Source organism: Brassica napus, chromosome A5 (genome assembly GCF_020379485.1).
Source record: "Brassica napus cultivar Da-Ae chromosome A5, Da-Ae, whole genome shotgun sequence".
NCBI lineage: Eukaryota > Viridiplantae > Streptophyta > Magnoliopsida > Brassicales > Brassicaceae > Brassica > Brassica napus.
Window position 1 is genome coordinate 576,633 of NC_063438.1, and position 15,031 is coordinate 591,663.

A 15,031-nucleotide genomic window follows, 5' to 3' on the forward strand; every position below is an offset into this window, starting at 1 on the left:
CTTTAGTGTTGTTTAAACAATTATAACCACATTCTATATTTGTATTAATGTATGTTAAACTTTTTTTCATGGTGCAAGAATGTCGTTTCTAATTTTATAACAATTAATTTAATAAAACTTCATATACTGTCAAAATCAGTGGACTAACCACTGTGAAGTATCTATTCATATTGGTTTAAGTGTTTTAATGGATTTTAAAATCCAAGCCAAATCAAGTGTTATTGGTTTTATCATTTTAAAATCCAATTTCAAATCTGTTGTTATTGGTTCTATAATTTAAAAATGGATTTTAAAATCATGTGTTATTCAATATTAATGATTTCTTTGAGGATTTGATTTTAACTTAGATTTGAGTGGATTTATAAATAATTTTAAGAGTAAAACACAAAAGAGCAAATATTGAGTTAAACCTTGTTATTTTGACTGGATTTGTATTATTGGGTTTTTCCAATTCCTTGTTTTGTTGTGTGTATCCTAATATCCTAATAAACGTAGTTGATAAGAACCTTAATATTACTCTTTTGTTCATTTTCAAAACATGCATTAGGCACATGTCTTGCATACAAACATATTGTATAATACATATAAAAACGAAATTGGTGTTATTACTTATCTTGTTGTTACAAAAGTGATGATGAATTGTTTCTCAAGTTGTTTTCTCTTGTGAAGAGAGAACTTATTGACACTTCTTCAACTTTCAAATTGATAGGTGCAAACAAAACTTATCTCGCATACGAAAATACTGAATTAGTTATCATTATTGTGATTCAAATAACATAAGCAATGTGTTTGTGCATGTTTTGATAGGTTCTTAAGTTTTTTTATCGAATGTATACATCATCAAACATGAATACATAATTTTTTAGACATTAAGAAACTTTAGAAGAAGAAAATATATATATATATATCACATGAAAATGATGAACTAGATGCATAATTACACAATGAGAACTTTATATATCCATTTCATTGATTTATAATAATCCACTTATTTTGATTTTGAAATCTATATAGTTAATTTTGAAATCTGTTTGTCTGATTTTAGAATCAATGGATTAGTCAATGATTTCTAAATCCAAAAAGAATTTCTAAATCCACTAAACTACTAGAACCAATAACCCCCACTAAAGATACGGACACAATCAAAGATTTCAAACCTCCTTATCATCATTCTATGTCAGTGCATGATGAAACTATGCAATAAAGCAAGGTTAACTAATCCCTACGAAATTAAGTTTTTCGGTAATTGTTCTAAACATAGTGAAATATGGTAATCTTTTTTTAGTTGTGTTTCTTGAACGAAACATCTTAATCTTCGATCTAAAAATACGTTGAGCTATAAATTGATTTAAGTCATGATTACTGAGCTGAAAAAAACAATAATCACACCAACCGGTATGCACCACGAGAACGACACTTCACATCGGTTTATATACATTGTCTTCGGTTTAGGATACGGTGCGGTTGGTGTCTGCTAGTTACTTTACACTAACGTTGAGGCAAAAAGAAGATATTTGGTTTTTACAGATGACGTGCTGTCTCGTGCATCATGTGAATTCATTCCACGACGTCAAGCTGATTCAACCGGCTGGGGTTGGTGGCTGACCGGTAGTTTATAATGCAAACAAAAAAAAAACAGGATAGAAACTGGTAAATGTCATTCTCTATCACCAACTACCACAAATCTCAACCGTTGAGCTAATGCATCAAACAACTGTGATTAAAAAGAACGTGTTACTTATCCTCACAAAAATAATTAGTGTGTCTAGTATTTATATAACTTTAGGAAGAATTACATGTTCAGAGTAAAATGTAGCTGATAGAGAGTTCTACGTACATATATAGTTTTGTAAAATTCTAAAATTAAAACATGCCTTAAATTACTTATATTTTATTGGTTTCAAAAATTAAATTAGTAAATACAATTATTGCAATACCTTTTATTTACTACAAAAGTAAACAGAAAATAGTAAATAAACAGTAGTATATATTATTCTGTAAGAGAATCCAACTTACCATTAATATCATTATTTGTATGTTTTCTTAATAGGAAATGAATAAATGCAATTTCCACAAGAAAATATCCGACCGATTGAACCAGTAACCAGTTACTGAAAGTTAAAAAGAATGAAGAGTGTATAAAAAGAACACGTGCAGCGGCGTTAAGGGTTGTGTACTTGTGTCCAGTGGCTTGGTCGGTGTCGGCTGCTTCTCTGCTTAGATTTGCTCTTCCTCTCTCTCTCTACACAGGTTTCTCTTTAATAGACAAACTCTCTACCTATTCTCTGACTCTTTTCTTGTTATAAACAAGGGTTTGATTCTCCTGTCTTCACAGATCTGTGCCAATCATTTGCTGTTTTGTTTGCTTTGGATAGGGAAAATATTACTCTTCGGTTTGACCTTTCTACTAATCACTTAATAATGATTGTGTCTTCATTGATCAATATAGACTTTAATCTCTGTTTCCAGTTTACTGATCTTGATTTTAACGGTTACACTTAATAATAATAATCTGTATCAGGATTTATTTTTCTACTATTAATAACTAGTCTTCCAAGTCACTAATCTTTGTCTTACTGTATTTAGGCTATGGAGTCGTTTCTGTTCACATCAGAGTCAGTGAACGAGGGCCACCCAGACAAACTCTGCGACCAAGTCTCCGACGCAGTCCTAGACGCTTGCCTCGAGCAAGACCCTGAAAGCAAAGTCGCATGCGAGACTTGCACCAAGACCAACATGGTCATGGTCTTTGGTGAAATCACCACCAAAGCCAAAGTTGACTACGAGAAAATCGTCCGTGACACGTGTCGCGCCATCGGCTTCGTCTCAGCCGACGTCGGCCTAGACGCTGACACCTGCAAAGTCTTGGTCAACATCGAGGAGCAGAGCCCCGACATAGCTCAAGGTGTTCACGGTCATTTCACAAAACGCCCTGAGGAGATCGGAGCTGGTGACCAAGGTCACATGTTTGGGTACGCAACGGACGAGACTCCTGAGCTTATGCCGTTGAGCCATGTCTTGGCCACGAAGCTCGGTGCGCGTCTCACTGAGGTTAGGAAGAACGGGACTTGCCCATGGGTTAGACCTGATGGGAAGACACAAGTCACCGTTGAGTACTACAACGAGAACGGTGCTATGGTCCCTGTCCGTGTGCACACCGTTCTTATCTCAACTCAACACGATGAGACCGTCACCAACGATGAGATCGCACGTGACCTCAAAGAGCACGTGATCAAGCCGGTGATCCCCGCCAAGTACCTAGACGAGAAAACCATCTTCCACCTAAACCCATCAGGGAGATTTGTCATCGGTGGTCCACACGGTGACGCTGGTCTAACCGGACGCAAGATCATCATCGACACGTACGGTGGCTGGGGAGCTCACGGTGGTGGTGCATTCTCTGGCAAAGACCCATCTAAAGTGGATAGAAGCGGTGCGTACATAGCTAGACAAGCGGCTAAGAGCATTGTGGCTAGCGATCTAGCACGCAGGGCTCTTGTTCAGGTCTCTTACGCCATTGGTGTCCCCGAGCCGTTGTCTGTTTTTGTTGATACTTATGGAACAGGGAAGATTCCAGACAAGGAGATTCTCAAGATTGTGAAGGAGAACTTTGATTTTAGGCCAGGGATGATGACTATTAACCTTGACCTCACGAGAGGTGGCAATGGGAGGTTCTTGAAGACTGCTGCATATGGGCACTTTGGTAGGGATGATCCTGACTTTACCTGGGAGGTTGTTAAGCCTCTCAAGGCTGAGAAGGCTTAAGAAGAGTCAGCTTATTGTTTTAACTACGTTTATGTTTGTTTGAAACTCTTTAAATTGCTTTTTGTTGTGTATTACTAAATAGAAGTGAGAAACTAAAGATATAAATATAATATATCTTCTTTGATGTGAGATAACGTGAGAAGAAAAGAGAAACTGATCTTTCTGATTATTGTTTCAATCGTCAAACTCCACTCACAACAAAGGGATAATACACCTATTTATAGTAAGGTGAAAATATTAAAATAACAAAAGGCGGTCATTTCAGTCGGTCAAAGAAAGATCTGGAGAATCATTATTTTATTACATGTTTATCTTCAACACTCCCCCTTGATTCTCCATCTTTATTACGTAGTGCCTCGTTAAAAACCTAGTCATGGAAAAATCCATTGGGACAAAAACCATGACAAGGAAAAAAGAGTACACTACCATAATCCCCCCTGAAAGTAGTGGACCTAGCTTCCTTGTTACAAGTCACGCAAATGCCGCATTCCGATACCGTAGACATGTTTTCTGAATGTTGTAGTCGGAAGAGCTTTGGTGAACAAGTCAGCTGGATTGTCGCATGATCGTACATATTCGATGTCCACTTCTTTATTTTTCTCGAGCTCCCTTATGTACGAGAAAAATCTTGGAGGGATATGTTTTGTTCTGTCGCTCTTGATATAGCCTTCTTTAAGTTGAGCAACACAAGCCGAATTGTCTTCAAATATTTTCGTCGGCTCTTTCTCGTTGACTATTCCGCTTGATTCTTGTATGTGGTAACTCATTGACCGAAGCCACACACATTCTCGACATGCTTCGTGAAGTGCAATAGTTTCTGCATAATTTGAAGATGTCGCAACCAGAGTTTGTTTATGGGACCGCCAAGAGATCGCGGTTCCACCAATTGTAAAAACATAACCGGTTTGCGATCGAGCCTTATGAGGATCTGATAAGTATCCTGCATCTGCAAAACCAACTATACCAAACTCGGGTTTTTTAAAATACATTAACCCTAAATCAACTGTACCTTGAAGGTAACGGAATAAGTGTTTTATTCCGTCCCAATGCCTGCGAGTATGAGCAGAGCTATATCTCGCTAGTAGATTAGTAGCAAAAGCTATATCTGGTCTGGTACAGTTTGCAAGATATAACAGCCCACCGATAGCACTCATATAAGGTACTTCTGGACCTAATATCTTCTCGCTATCTTCACAGGGCCTAAAAGGATCACTCTCAACATTGAGAGATCTACCAATCATTGGAGTACTCAAAGGAGTCGCTTTGTTCATACGAAAGCGTTTCAATAACCTTTTCGTATAGTTTGATTGATGCACAAATATTCCTTCTCGGAGATGCTCTATCTGGAGCCCAAGACAAAACTTTGTCTTGCCGAGATCTTTCATTTCGAACTCCTCTTTCATATGAGTTCGAGCATCATCAACCTCCTTTTGAGTTCCAACTATGTTCAGGTCATCTACATATACAGCAATGATCACAAAGCCAGATGACGATTTCTTTATAAAAACGCATGGACATATCGCATTATTCACATATCCTTTACTCAAAAGATATTCACTTAAGCGATTGTACCACATGCGTCCGGATTGCTTTAATCCGTAAAGTGATCGCTGTAACTTGACCGAACAACTCTCCCTGGATTTTTCTTTCAATGCCCCTGGCATTTTCAATCCCTCAGGGAGTTTCATGTATATATCGTTATCCAACGACCCATACAAATATGCAGTCACAACGTCCATGAGATGCATTTCAAGATTTTTAGACGCCGTTAGGCTTATCAAAAATCTAAACGTAATTGCATCCATTACCGGGGAATACGTTTCCTCAAAATCAATTCCCGGTCTCTGAGAAAAACTTTGGGCAACTAATCGGGCTTTATATCGTGTTACTTCATTTTTCTCATTTACTTTTCTCACGAATACCCATTTATACCCAACAGGATTTATATTCTCAGGCGTTATGACTATAGGTCCAAAGACATTTCTTTTATTCAGGGAGAGTAATTCAATTTGAATGGCCTTCTTCCACTCCTCCCAATCATGTCTTTTTTGACATTCTAAAATGGACCTTGGATCGGGATCATCATTTTCATGATCGATCTCTTTGGACACAGAAAAGGAGAACATTCCATCAACATCTTTTATCTTATTTCTGATCCATATCTTTTCATCTCGGGCGTAGTTGATGGAAATCTCATACTTTTCTGTTCCCTTCTCGTTATCTGGACCATCTTTATCTATGCCTTCTTTCAGAGATTTTTCAGTATCAGGTTCTTCTAAAACCTTACTTTGTTCATCCAATTTCTTTTTCTTTCGGGGATTTTTATCTTTAGAACCCGCTGGCCTCCCCCTCTTTAACTGAACCCTAGGTTCATTCATTATGTTACCATCAGTTTGTTCTTTAGGAACATCAACTCTTGATGGAACATTTTCAGCGGGTATACATGACTTCGTCACCCTTCTTGTATCTGTGAATGCATCTGGTAACTGGTTTGCCAAATTATGCAAATGCATAATTTTCTGAACTTCCAGCTCTCTTTGATTCGTAGGGGGATCAAGGTGTAACAACGACGGTGTACACCAAGTAAGCTTTTTAGGAAATTCTCTAATTCCTCCCCCTAATGCTGGAAATTCATCCTCATTAAAATGGCAGTCGGCAAATCTTGCCGTAAACATATCACCAGTTACTGGTTCCAGATACCTTATTATACTTGGTGACGTATAACCCACATAAATTCCCAATCTCCTTTGTGGGCCCATTTTTGTTCTTTGTGGCGGAGCTATCGGAACATAGACCGCACATCCAAAGACACGGAGATGGGATACATCTGGCTCTTGCCCAGATGCCAATTGTAAAGGGGAGTACTTATGATATGCACTCGGTCTTAGCCGAACCAGTGCAGCCGCATGCAATATAGCATGACCCCATACAGAAATTGGGAGCTTTGTTCTCAAGACTAACGGTCTTGCAATCAATTGCAACCGTTTTATCAATGACTCGGCCATGCCATTTTGTGTATGCACATAGGGAACTGGATGTTCCACATCAATCCCCATTGACATACAATAATCATCAAAGGCTTGCGATGTAAACTCACCAGCATTATCAAGCCTTACTTTCTTAATGGCATACTCTGAGAACTGCGTTCTCAGCTTTATTATCTGGGCAATGAACTTTGCGAAAGCCGTATTTCGTGTTGTCAAAAGAGACACACTTGACCATCTACTAGATGCGTCAATCAATACCATGAAATACTTAAACGGCCCGCACGGTGGGTGGATCGGCCCACATATATCACCATGTATTCTTTCTAAAAACATTGGTGATTCATTGCCTACTTTTGCTGGTGATGGCCGAGTTATAAGCTTTCCTTGAGAACATGCATTACATGTAAACTCGCCCGTTTGCAAAATTTTTCCGTTTTTCAACGGATGGCCATTCGAATTTTGCACTATCTTTCTCATCATGACTGAACCAGGATGTCCTAGCCTTTCATGCCATATTTTAAATGTATCAGTAAACTTCATGTTTACCACGGCATATGACTCAGTCATGGTTATTTTCGTACAATATAGTCCAGAGGATAACATTCTTAACTCTTCCAATATATGTTTCCTCTCAGACTTAATGCAAAGAAATTCAATGCCATCTTTATTCATAGTCTCAATATGATATTCATTTCTTCGGATATCCTTAAAACTTAACAAGTTTCTATGAGACTTGGGGGAATACAATGCATAACTTATTTCAAATATCGTTCCCCCTGGCATTGAAAATTTCGCTCTTCCAGAGCCCATAATAATCTTTGCATTACCAGATATTGTACTTACGCTTCCAGCGTAATTTCTTATTTTGAGACTGGAGAAATATTTCTTATCTTTGATTATCGTGTGCGTTGACGCACTATCTGCCAAACACAAATCTCCATCCATAGTCTCAAAGTTTGGCATTCTTTCTGAATTTAAAATATTCATAAAACATATATTATTAAACATTAAACATAACAAACATAACATATATCTTCCAACAAAAGAAATAGATATTATAATACAGTCTACTTATATCACATCGATTTATATTACTCATCGATACTCTCTGGTTCAACCAGAAAGTCTGATACGTCGAGATGAGTATCATCGTTTAAACCATGAAAGGATGGCCCAGGTTCATCAGAGATGAAGTTAGTTTCACCTCTTCCTTTCTCTTTTCCCTTTTGGGATTCTCTATACAGATCAGCTAAATGTTTTGGTGTACGACAGGTACGTACCCAATGACCTTTCATGCCGCATCTGTAGCAAACCGTTCCCGTTTGCCTTTTATCATCCTGGCCCTTTTCATTCCTTTCATTTTCGTGGAAGTTCTTATTATCTCTTTCATCATAGGGACGAAATCTTCTTCCTCGTCCTCTTCCACGACCATGATAACGGTTTCCACCACGTCCACGACCTCGTCCTCTTCTATTATCATAACTGGATGATGCAACATTCGCTTCAGGGAATGGAGCAGATCCAGTGGGACGAGCTTGATGGTTTAAAGTCACGAGTTGATTATTCTGCTCCGCTACAAGGAGGACTTGCATCAACTCCGAGTAACGGGTATATCCACTCACCCGGTACTGTTGCTGCAGGATTACATTTTCAGGATGGAACGTGGAGAGAGTTTTCTCGATCATATCATAATCACTTATTTTCTCTCCACATAACATCATCCTCGAAGTAATTCCGAACATCGCGGAATTAAACTCACTAACACTTTTGTAATCCTGGAACCGGAGATGGATCCACTCGTGTTTAGCTTTCGGTAAGATCACATATTTCTGGTGATCGAACCTCTCTTTTAAAGATTTCCAGAGGTCACAAGGATCCTCTTTCGTAATATATTCATCCTTTAAACCATCATGGATGTGGTGTCGTAAAAATATCATGGCTTTAGCCTTTTTCTCATCCGACACCGTTTTTGAACTATCGATGGTTTCCAAAAGCCCGTTTCCTCTCAGGTGCATTTTTGCACCCACTGCCCATGTCATATAATTATTTCCCGTAATATCCAGGGCATTAATTTCGAGCTTTGTTAAATTCGACATGATAACTGTATTCATAGAATAATATATATAAATATAGTAATTACGAGAATTTAAATGCGTAATTTAAATGCAGAAATTAAAGGCATAAAATAAAAGCATAAACTTAAATTGCAGAAATTTAAATTGCAGAAATTTAAATTGCAAGAATTTAAATAGCATAAATAAAATCGGGAGGCTCAGCCTACCACATGATCCGAGGAGTCATAGACTACCATATTGATCATTTTTCAAAGTCCGAGGAGACATGGTCTACCATTTTGACTTTATTTATTTTAAGGTCCGAGGAGACTTAGTCTACCATTTTTGACCTTTTTATTCACGGAGGCAAAGCCTACCACGTGTTTCTCTGATCGTGAAGGCATAGCCTACCATAACGATCAGTCGGGGAAGGCAGCGCCTATCATCCCGAACGGAGAAGGTCCAGCCTCTCACTCCGAAACAATAATAAAATTTAAATAAATTAAGTGTATTGAAATACATAAATTTAAACATTACCTCGGCTGGTTTAAGAACTTTTGGATTGATAAACTTCAGTTGGTCAGAGCTTCGTGCTGATAACGTATTGTGTATTACTAAATAGAAGTGAGAAACTAAAGATATAAATATAATATATCTTCTTTGATGTGAGATAACGTGAAAAGAAAAGAGAAACTGATCTTTCTGATTATTGTTTCAATCGTCAAACTCCACTCACAACAAAGGGATAATACACCTATTTATAGTAAGGTGAAAATATTAAAATAACAAAAGGCGGTCATTTCAGTCGGTCAAAAAAAGATCTGGAGAATCATTATTTTATTACATGTTTATCTTCAACACTTTTGTGGTTTTCAGTCTCAGTCTTGTTTGTTTTTTATTTATTTTTATCAGTGTGATGTTTGTGCTCTTTGGTTTGGTACTTTGGTATGATGTTACGTACTCCTTGATGGTTTTTTATAATAGAGATTAGTGTGGTGGCAGAGCAAGACTTTTACTTAAGAAGACACTCAGCTTTCAAGTGCAAGTCTCCAGTATTCAAGACCAATGAAGAAAATGGATATACAGTTCTACTTATACCATACATTATATTAATACAGAACGTGGCATGCAGCATGTTGAGAATATGATGCAATAATTAAACCAATTTTCAAAAAATCGGTATTCTTATAAAGGATTATTGTTTAGGTAGACGCTTAGATCGATTTTTATAAAACTTACACCGATTTAATAAAAAATTGTTCTGAAAAATACCTTTCGATTTGATTTTTAGAACGCTGATCAAGGGAATCAGGGGAAGCAACAGAAGAAAATTAACTATAGTACAAACATCATCTCCATTGTTAAAATTACAAAAATATAATCATGTCAACCAAAAAAAAAAAAATACTAATCAGTTACAGAAAGAGAATCCTCAGGTTCCAGAGAGAAAAGAGAAGCTTTTACACACAACAACCTTCTAAACACATGTCTCTATATCTCTTTATATATTACAATATAGAAATCACACATTTATTTTATTTATAACTTAGAAGATTCTTCAACATAGACTTACACACTCATCTTGTTCCATAGTCCAACAACTCCCACCTGAACGGTTGAAACACATAAAGCACTTCTGGGCAACTCTTGAAGAGAAGTGCCACACAGACGCAAACCGCAGCAATCGCCACCATTGACAGCATAGCTGGTCTGTATGCTACAGACCGGCGTGCTGTCCCATACACCAGCTTATGGTCACAGAGCTTGCACTGAAGCTTGTTGTTTCCATGTGTGATCTCCAACGCTGAAGAACCTGATTTGGTTTCTTTCTGCTCTCTGTCTGAGATAGAGGACGCAGGGATGTTAACCACAACATGATCTTCAGTTGCTGACTTTTTATTGATCTTGCGTTGGATCAAGTGGATGTATGAGAAGTGACCGCGTAAACGAGCGTAGTCTTCTGGTGTAAAGCCTGTGGTGTCTCTAGATGTTCTCCATGCTTCAATCCCCACCTGAACCAAATACAAAATAAGATAAGTTTTTTTTTTGTTCTGAGAATCAAATTCAAGTGAAAGAGATCAAATCACCATTGAGGGATCTTCTGTTAGAGCGTCCAACACATCTTCTGAACCATCTTTACCAGCTGCAATGTGAAGAGGTGTTAAACCTGCTGGACCAGCATCATCAGGTCTAAACAAGCTGTGTATTCTTTGCTGGTTAGGAACGACGTATCTCAAGAGCATTTCCACCATAGGCTTAGAGTTTTTCCTGACGGCTCTGTGAAGAAGGCACAGTTCTGATAGCGCGGCGGCATCAGAGGAAGAGTCACCAACAGCTCCTTCAAAGAACATATTCAGTAGCTTTCTGATCACAGCGCACCACTCTCGGTCCATTGAGAACTCGATGAGCCACTTGAAACGTGCTAATGAGAACACACCGAGCTTACTTCTGCGAAGTAGCCAACCGAGTTCATGAATGAACTCCATAGCTAGCTTAGCGGAATCAGTATCAGTGAACTCTAACGTGGTTTCGAGTATACGGATCTCAGAACAAACGTCATCTTCTTCAACCACTATGAAAGGGAAGAAACTGCTGCTGAGTCCTCCTTGGTCTTCAATCTGAAAATAGTTTTGAGTCATATGAATAAACAAGTGACACAGAGGCCATTAAATAAAAATCTCTCTCACCTCCATGAATCCTCTACCGCTTGTTATAGGCAAATCACAAGAGAAACTGACACACTCATTACTCTCCTTGAGATCATCATTCTCCTGAATCAAGTATTTTCCTTCTACAGCACAAAGTAACCTGAACAAAGACTGTTAGATATCAATAGAAAAAAAAAAAAGAAGGGGCAAGAAAGACTTCAAAGGGGACATTAGAACCTGGTGCCAGGTCGACGGAGATTGATGCCTTTTACTGTGAACTGAGCCTTTCCTGTTGCAGCTACAGCGAGCGGTCTAACACTAATAATGTGGCTGTGATCATAACTTCTTAGCGGTAAAGAAGTATCAACAACAACCTGACCTGTAAGTAACCCACAAAATTCACAATTAAAATTACTTGCAACTATTATATTCAACTGATGAAAGTAATCTCGAAACTAACTAACCGTCAAACACAAATGCGTATTGGTTTTGCATCCTAACATAAATCCATCCACTTGTCCATAGAGGATCATCTGAGAGATCTAGAAGCTTGCTCAAGCTTAAGCCCATGTCATCAGAAAGCTGCAAAGCAAAAAAAAAACAAAGTTCATAAGTGTGGAACTTTTAATCAAGATAAAAGAAGAAATGTAGTAAGCTTACTTCTTCCCAAGCCGTTTCAGCTTGACGAAGATAAATGGTCAATACGATGCAACCAGGTCTAATGTAGCTCTCAATGTCAGTTGGAGTATGAGATAGCCAGTCAAGAATCTGAATATCAAAGAGAAGAGAAGATTATTATTAACACATCAGTATAAAAAAACAAAGTTTCAAGTTGAGAAAATGTACCTGTCCACGCAAGACAGGAGGAAAGTCATTTGGCTCTTTCCCAAATAGTTTGAACACAATCCTCCCTGTGCGCATCTGAAGAAGATGAAGGTTATTATCAGCTAGAGCAAATGGAATGGATGAGGTAAGAGATTCATTCATATATACCTGAGCATCTTCGCTGGAGCTTGATGGTGACTGGTCAGATGCTGAATCTGAGTTCCTACTAGTCTGATGTATCCAGGAAGGATAATCAGGAGAGCTTGTTGCTGGATTCGTAGTAGTAGTAGGAGGAGAAGATCTTTCGAGATCTGTGCCATCATCAGAGTCTATGTAGATGTCATTCAGATCAAAATCATTTACTTTGGTTTGTAGTTTCTCTGATCTGTTCCCATTGGCATACAGTTCCTGCCGAGGAATCTCAGGAGCTTGCTTCGAATCCTCTTGAGGAGCTGCAAGCAAACCCGAACCTCCTTGTAGAAGAAGTTCGACCAAGTTCTTCCCTAACTGTTCACCAGCATGGCTGACAAGGCTCTTGAGAAGATGAGGCATCAAATCAGGATGGTCTGATGATCCATTGGCTGCTGCAACAAAAGAACAGAACACAATGTTAAAAATAACACTAAAACTAGAATGTGTGATGAGAGGTTTTAAGTAACATACAGTGCATATTGGAGAGTATCTTCAAGAGACAAATCAACAGATAATTGCTTGATTGATTATCATCACTCAGGGGATTCCCATTGGCGGCAGGTTCAGGATTTGTCTTCCTCCTACGTTTGTTATGCCCAGCCAAACGTCTACGGCAGCTCCTCTTTCCTTCATCAAACTCCTCAAGAACATGGAACCTGGAACACAGAACAATCAAAAGTTAATTCCTTTTTGTTTTTTAATATTAACTTCATTCATCATCAGGCATACCTACTACATTGCTGACAAAACCGTTGCATGATTCCAGCGACGAGTGCACTAGTAGCCTTAGAATGCATCTCACACACCTTATGACGTCTATGATAGTCCTTAACTTTGCTAAGATCAGCTTCACAGCTCTCCACCTGACAAACCGAGCGATGATTTGTCCCACTTCCTCCTCCGAGTTTCGTCTTCTTCCCTTCTCTTTCACCATTAAGATCATAACCATTCTCTCCCAGCTTCAAACTAAGCCCACCATTATTATTACCATCTTCCCCTGTAGCAGCAGCAGCAGCAGCTCTTCTTCTCTTCTCAACTTCTCTTGTAACATTACCATTCCCTTCCTCAGAGCAAGAAGAAGAGCTATTCGAAGAGTTCCCTAGTGGGAAAAACTGACGCCCCATGGTTTGGCTAACACCAGGATTCAACGGTGTTGCTATGAAGAGATCACCATCCCACTTCCAATCATTCAGATCCCACTCCACGCTCCTTTTGCCTCTGTATCCATAGAAATGTTGACCCTCACCTTCAACTCTAGCTTCCATCACAAAACACCTTCGATCCCAAATTGATCTTTGTAGATCGAAAGGTGAAGATAAAATCAATCAAGATTCTTCCCTAGAGATCTACAAAGGAACAGATCCATGGTTCCAATTAGCCCCAAACACACTTCTCAATACACAGATAAATCAAAAGACCTTTCAACGTATAAAAGCTCTTCAGACACGACAAGAACAAGAAGAAGAGAAAACTGACCTGTCTCAATACTAAGCAAATCAAAGTAACAGCTGGAGAGACCTTCGAGAGGAGCCACTGGTGATGGAGATGCGATGAAGATGCGTTTGTGGCGTGATGGAGAGGAGAGTATGTGTATGGTAATGGTTAATTGGGGTAGTACAAAAGGTTTGGGGGAGAGAAAGAGTGAGAGAGAGAAAACCAAAAATTAGTACATATCAAAAAAAATATAATTTTAGTTTTAATTTTTTTTTAAGGCAAAACAAAATAGTGGTGGACCACTTCTACACTGATAATATTTATATTTAAAAATCTATATATGATAAAAAGACACAAAATTAATTCTTTTGTGACTTTTGTCTACCTTTTTTATTGTCTTCTCCCATGTGGAGCAGTGTACTAATGGAGGTTAATAATCGACTGCGTCGCGGAGCATGTGACGGTTTCGTGCACTTAGAGGTGGTATTGTCTGTGGAGCGGTGTACGTTAATGCGTTTTAGACTCTTAGTTAGTTGTGAGTTCGTTGGGAGTAAAAAAATGGAGTGTTCCAGTGAGTAGTGAAGAACCGTAGTAATCGCTAATCGATAAAGAAAGTGTCGGTGTGTCTTACTAGTATATGAGTGGACGCGGTTTGACTTTGACTTGAGGAACCCGACTGGGCCAACTTTCTGTCTCGATGTGGTCAAAGTGGTCTGGGCTTTATTGGCCCACTTACTACTAACCCACCTAAATTAAATATTTTATATTATAGATTTTGTTTTGTTGTTAATCTCGTTTTGTGTTTTGTTTTCGTTCTTGTGATACATCTAATCATTTAATTTAAGGTAAAATATTGGAAAAAAAATAATCGAGTTTTTGTTAGTGAGAGTACAAAAAGAGACCAGTCACATGAGAAATATAAGGGAGAATCCAATGCGCTGCGTCGGATGATATATTCTTCCATGTTCCTCGTCATGATAAGCTTTAGAATCTCCAAAGGATCTCATTCCGTAATTATTATGTAATTTCATAGTCTTAAAGTATGATGTTCCTCACTTATTATAACCTGATGCTGATAGTTATTGATTGTATGTGATATTCCTTTCTAATTCTATTGATTTTCACA

General features: G+C 38.3%; 3 protein-coding genes across 7 annotated transcripts; 1 reads left to right on the plus strand and 2 right to left on the minus strand.

Moving 5' to 3' along the window:
* Nucleotides 1-2,018: 2,018 nt before the first annotated feature.
* Nucleotides 2,019-9,807, plus strand: LOC106450450 (S-adenosylmethionine synthase 2). 3 transcript variants are annotated; one of them, XR_007339470.1, is made up of 3 exons: nucleotides 2,019-2,250; nucleotides 2,587-3,822; nucleotides 9,667-9,807. XR_007339470.1 is itself a non-coding variant. In XM_013892105.3 (2 exons), the coding sequence occupies exon 2, from the start codon at nucleotides 2,590-2,592 to the stop codon at nucleotides 3,763-3,765; it is 1,176 nt and encodes a 391-aa protein (XP_013747559.1). In that variant the 5' UTR covers nucleotides 2,019-2,250; nucleotides 2,587-2,589; the 3' UTR covers nucleotides 3,766-3,824. The 3 variants fall into 3 exon arrangements, 1 of the variants encoding a protein (XP_013747559.1); XR_007339471.1 differs by having other exon boundaries at nucleotides 2,219-2,393; XM_013892105.3 differs by lacking the exon at nucleotides 9,667-9,807 and having other exon boundaries at nucleotides 2,587-3,824.
* On the minus strand, nucleotides 7,844-8,767 carry LOC125609577. The gene has a single exon (XM_048781093.1). It carries the CDS (start codon nucleotides 8,765-8,767, stop codon nucleotides 7,844-7,846), a length of 924 nt encoding a protein of 307 aa, XP_048637050.1.
* Nucleotides 9,808-10,120: 313 nt separating the features above from the next.
* Nucleotides 10,121-14,196, minus strand: LOC106408356 (squamosa promoter-binding-like protein 1). Of its 3 annotated transcripts, none has more exons than XM_048779455.1 (11): nucleotides 13,948-14,196; nucleotides 13,201-13,817; nucleotides 12,943-13,127; nucleotides 12,448-12,860; nucleotides 12,301-12,375; nucleotides 12,115-12,222; nucleotides 11,919-12,036; nucleotides 11,692-11,833; nucleotides 11,494-11,614; nucleotides 10,894-11,424; nucleotides 10,121-10,818 (listed from the first exon to the last, which is right to left on the minus strand). In XM_048779455.1, exons 2-11 carry the CDS (start codon nucleotides 13,734-13,736, stop codon nucleotides 10,384-10,386), a joined length of 2,664 nt encoding a protein of 887 aa, XP_048635412.1. In that variant the 5' UTR covers nucleotides 13,737-13,817; nucleotides 13,948-14,196; the 3' UTR covers nucleotides 10,121-10,383. The 3 variants fall into 3 exon arrangements, with proteins under 3 accessions (XP_048635412.1, XP_048635410.1, XP_048635411.1); XM_048779453.1 differs by having other exon boundaries at nucleotides 12,448-12,863; XM_048779454.1 differs by having other exon boundaries at nucleotides 12,448-12,863; nucleotides 13,201-13,809; nucleotides 13,948-14,182.
* Nucleotides 14,197-15,031: the final 835 nt, after the last annotated feature.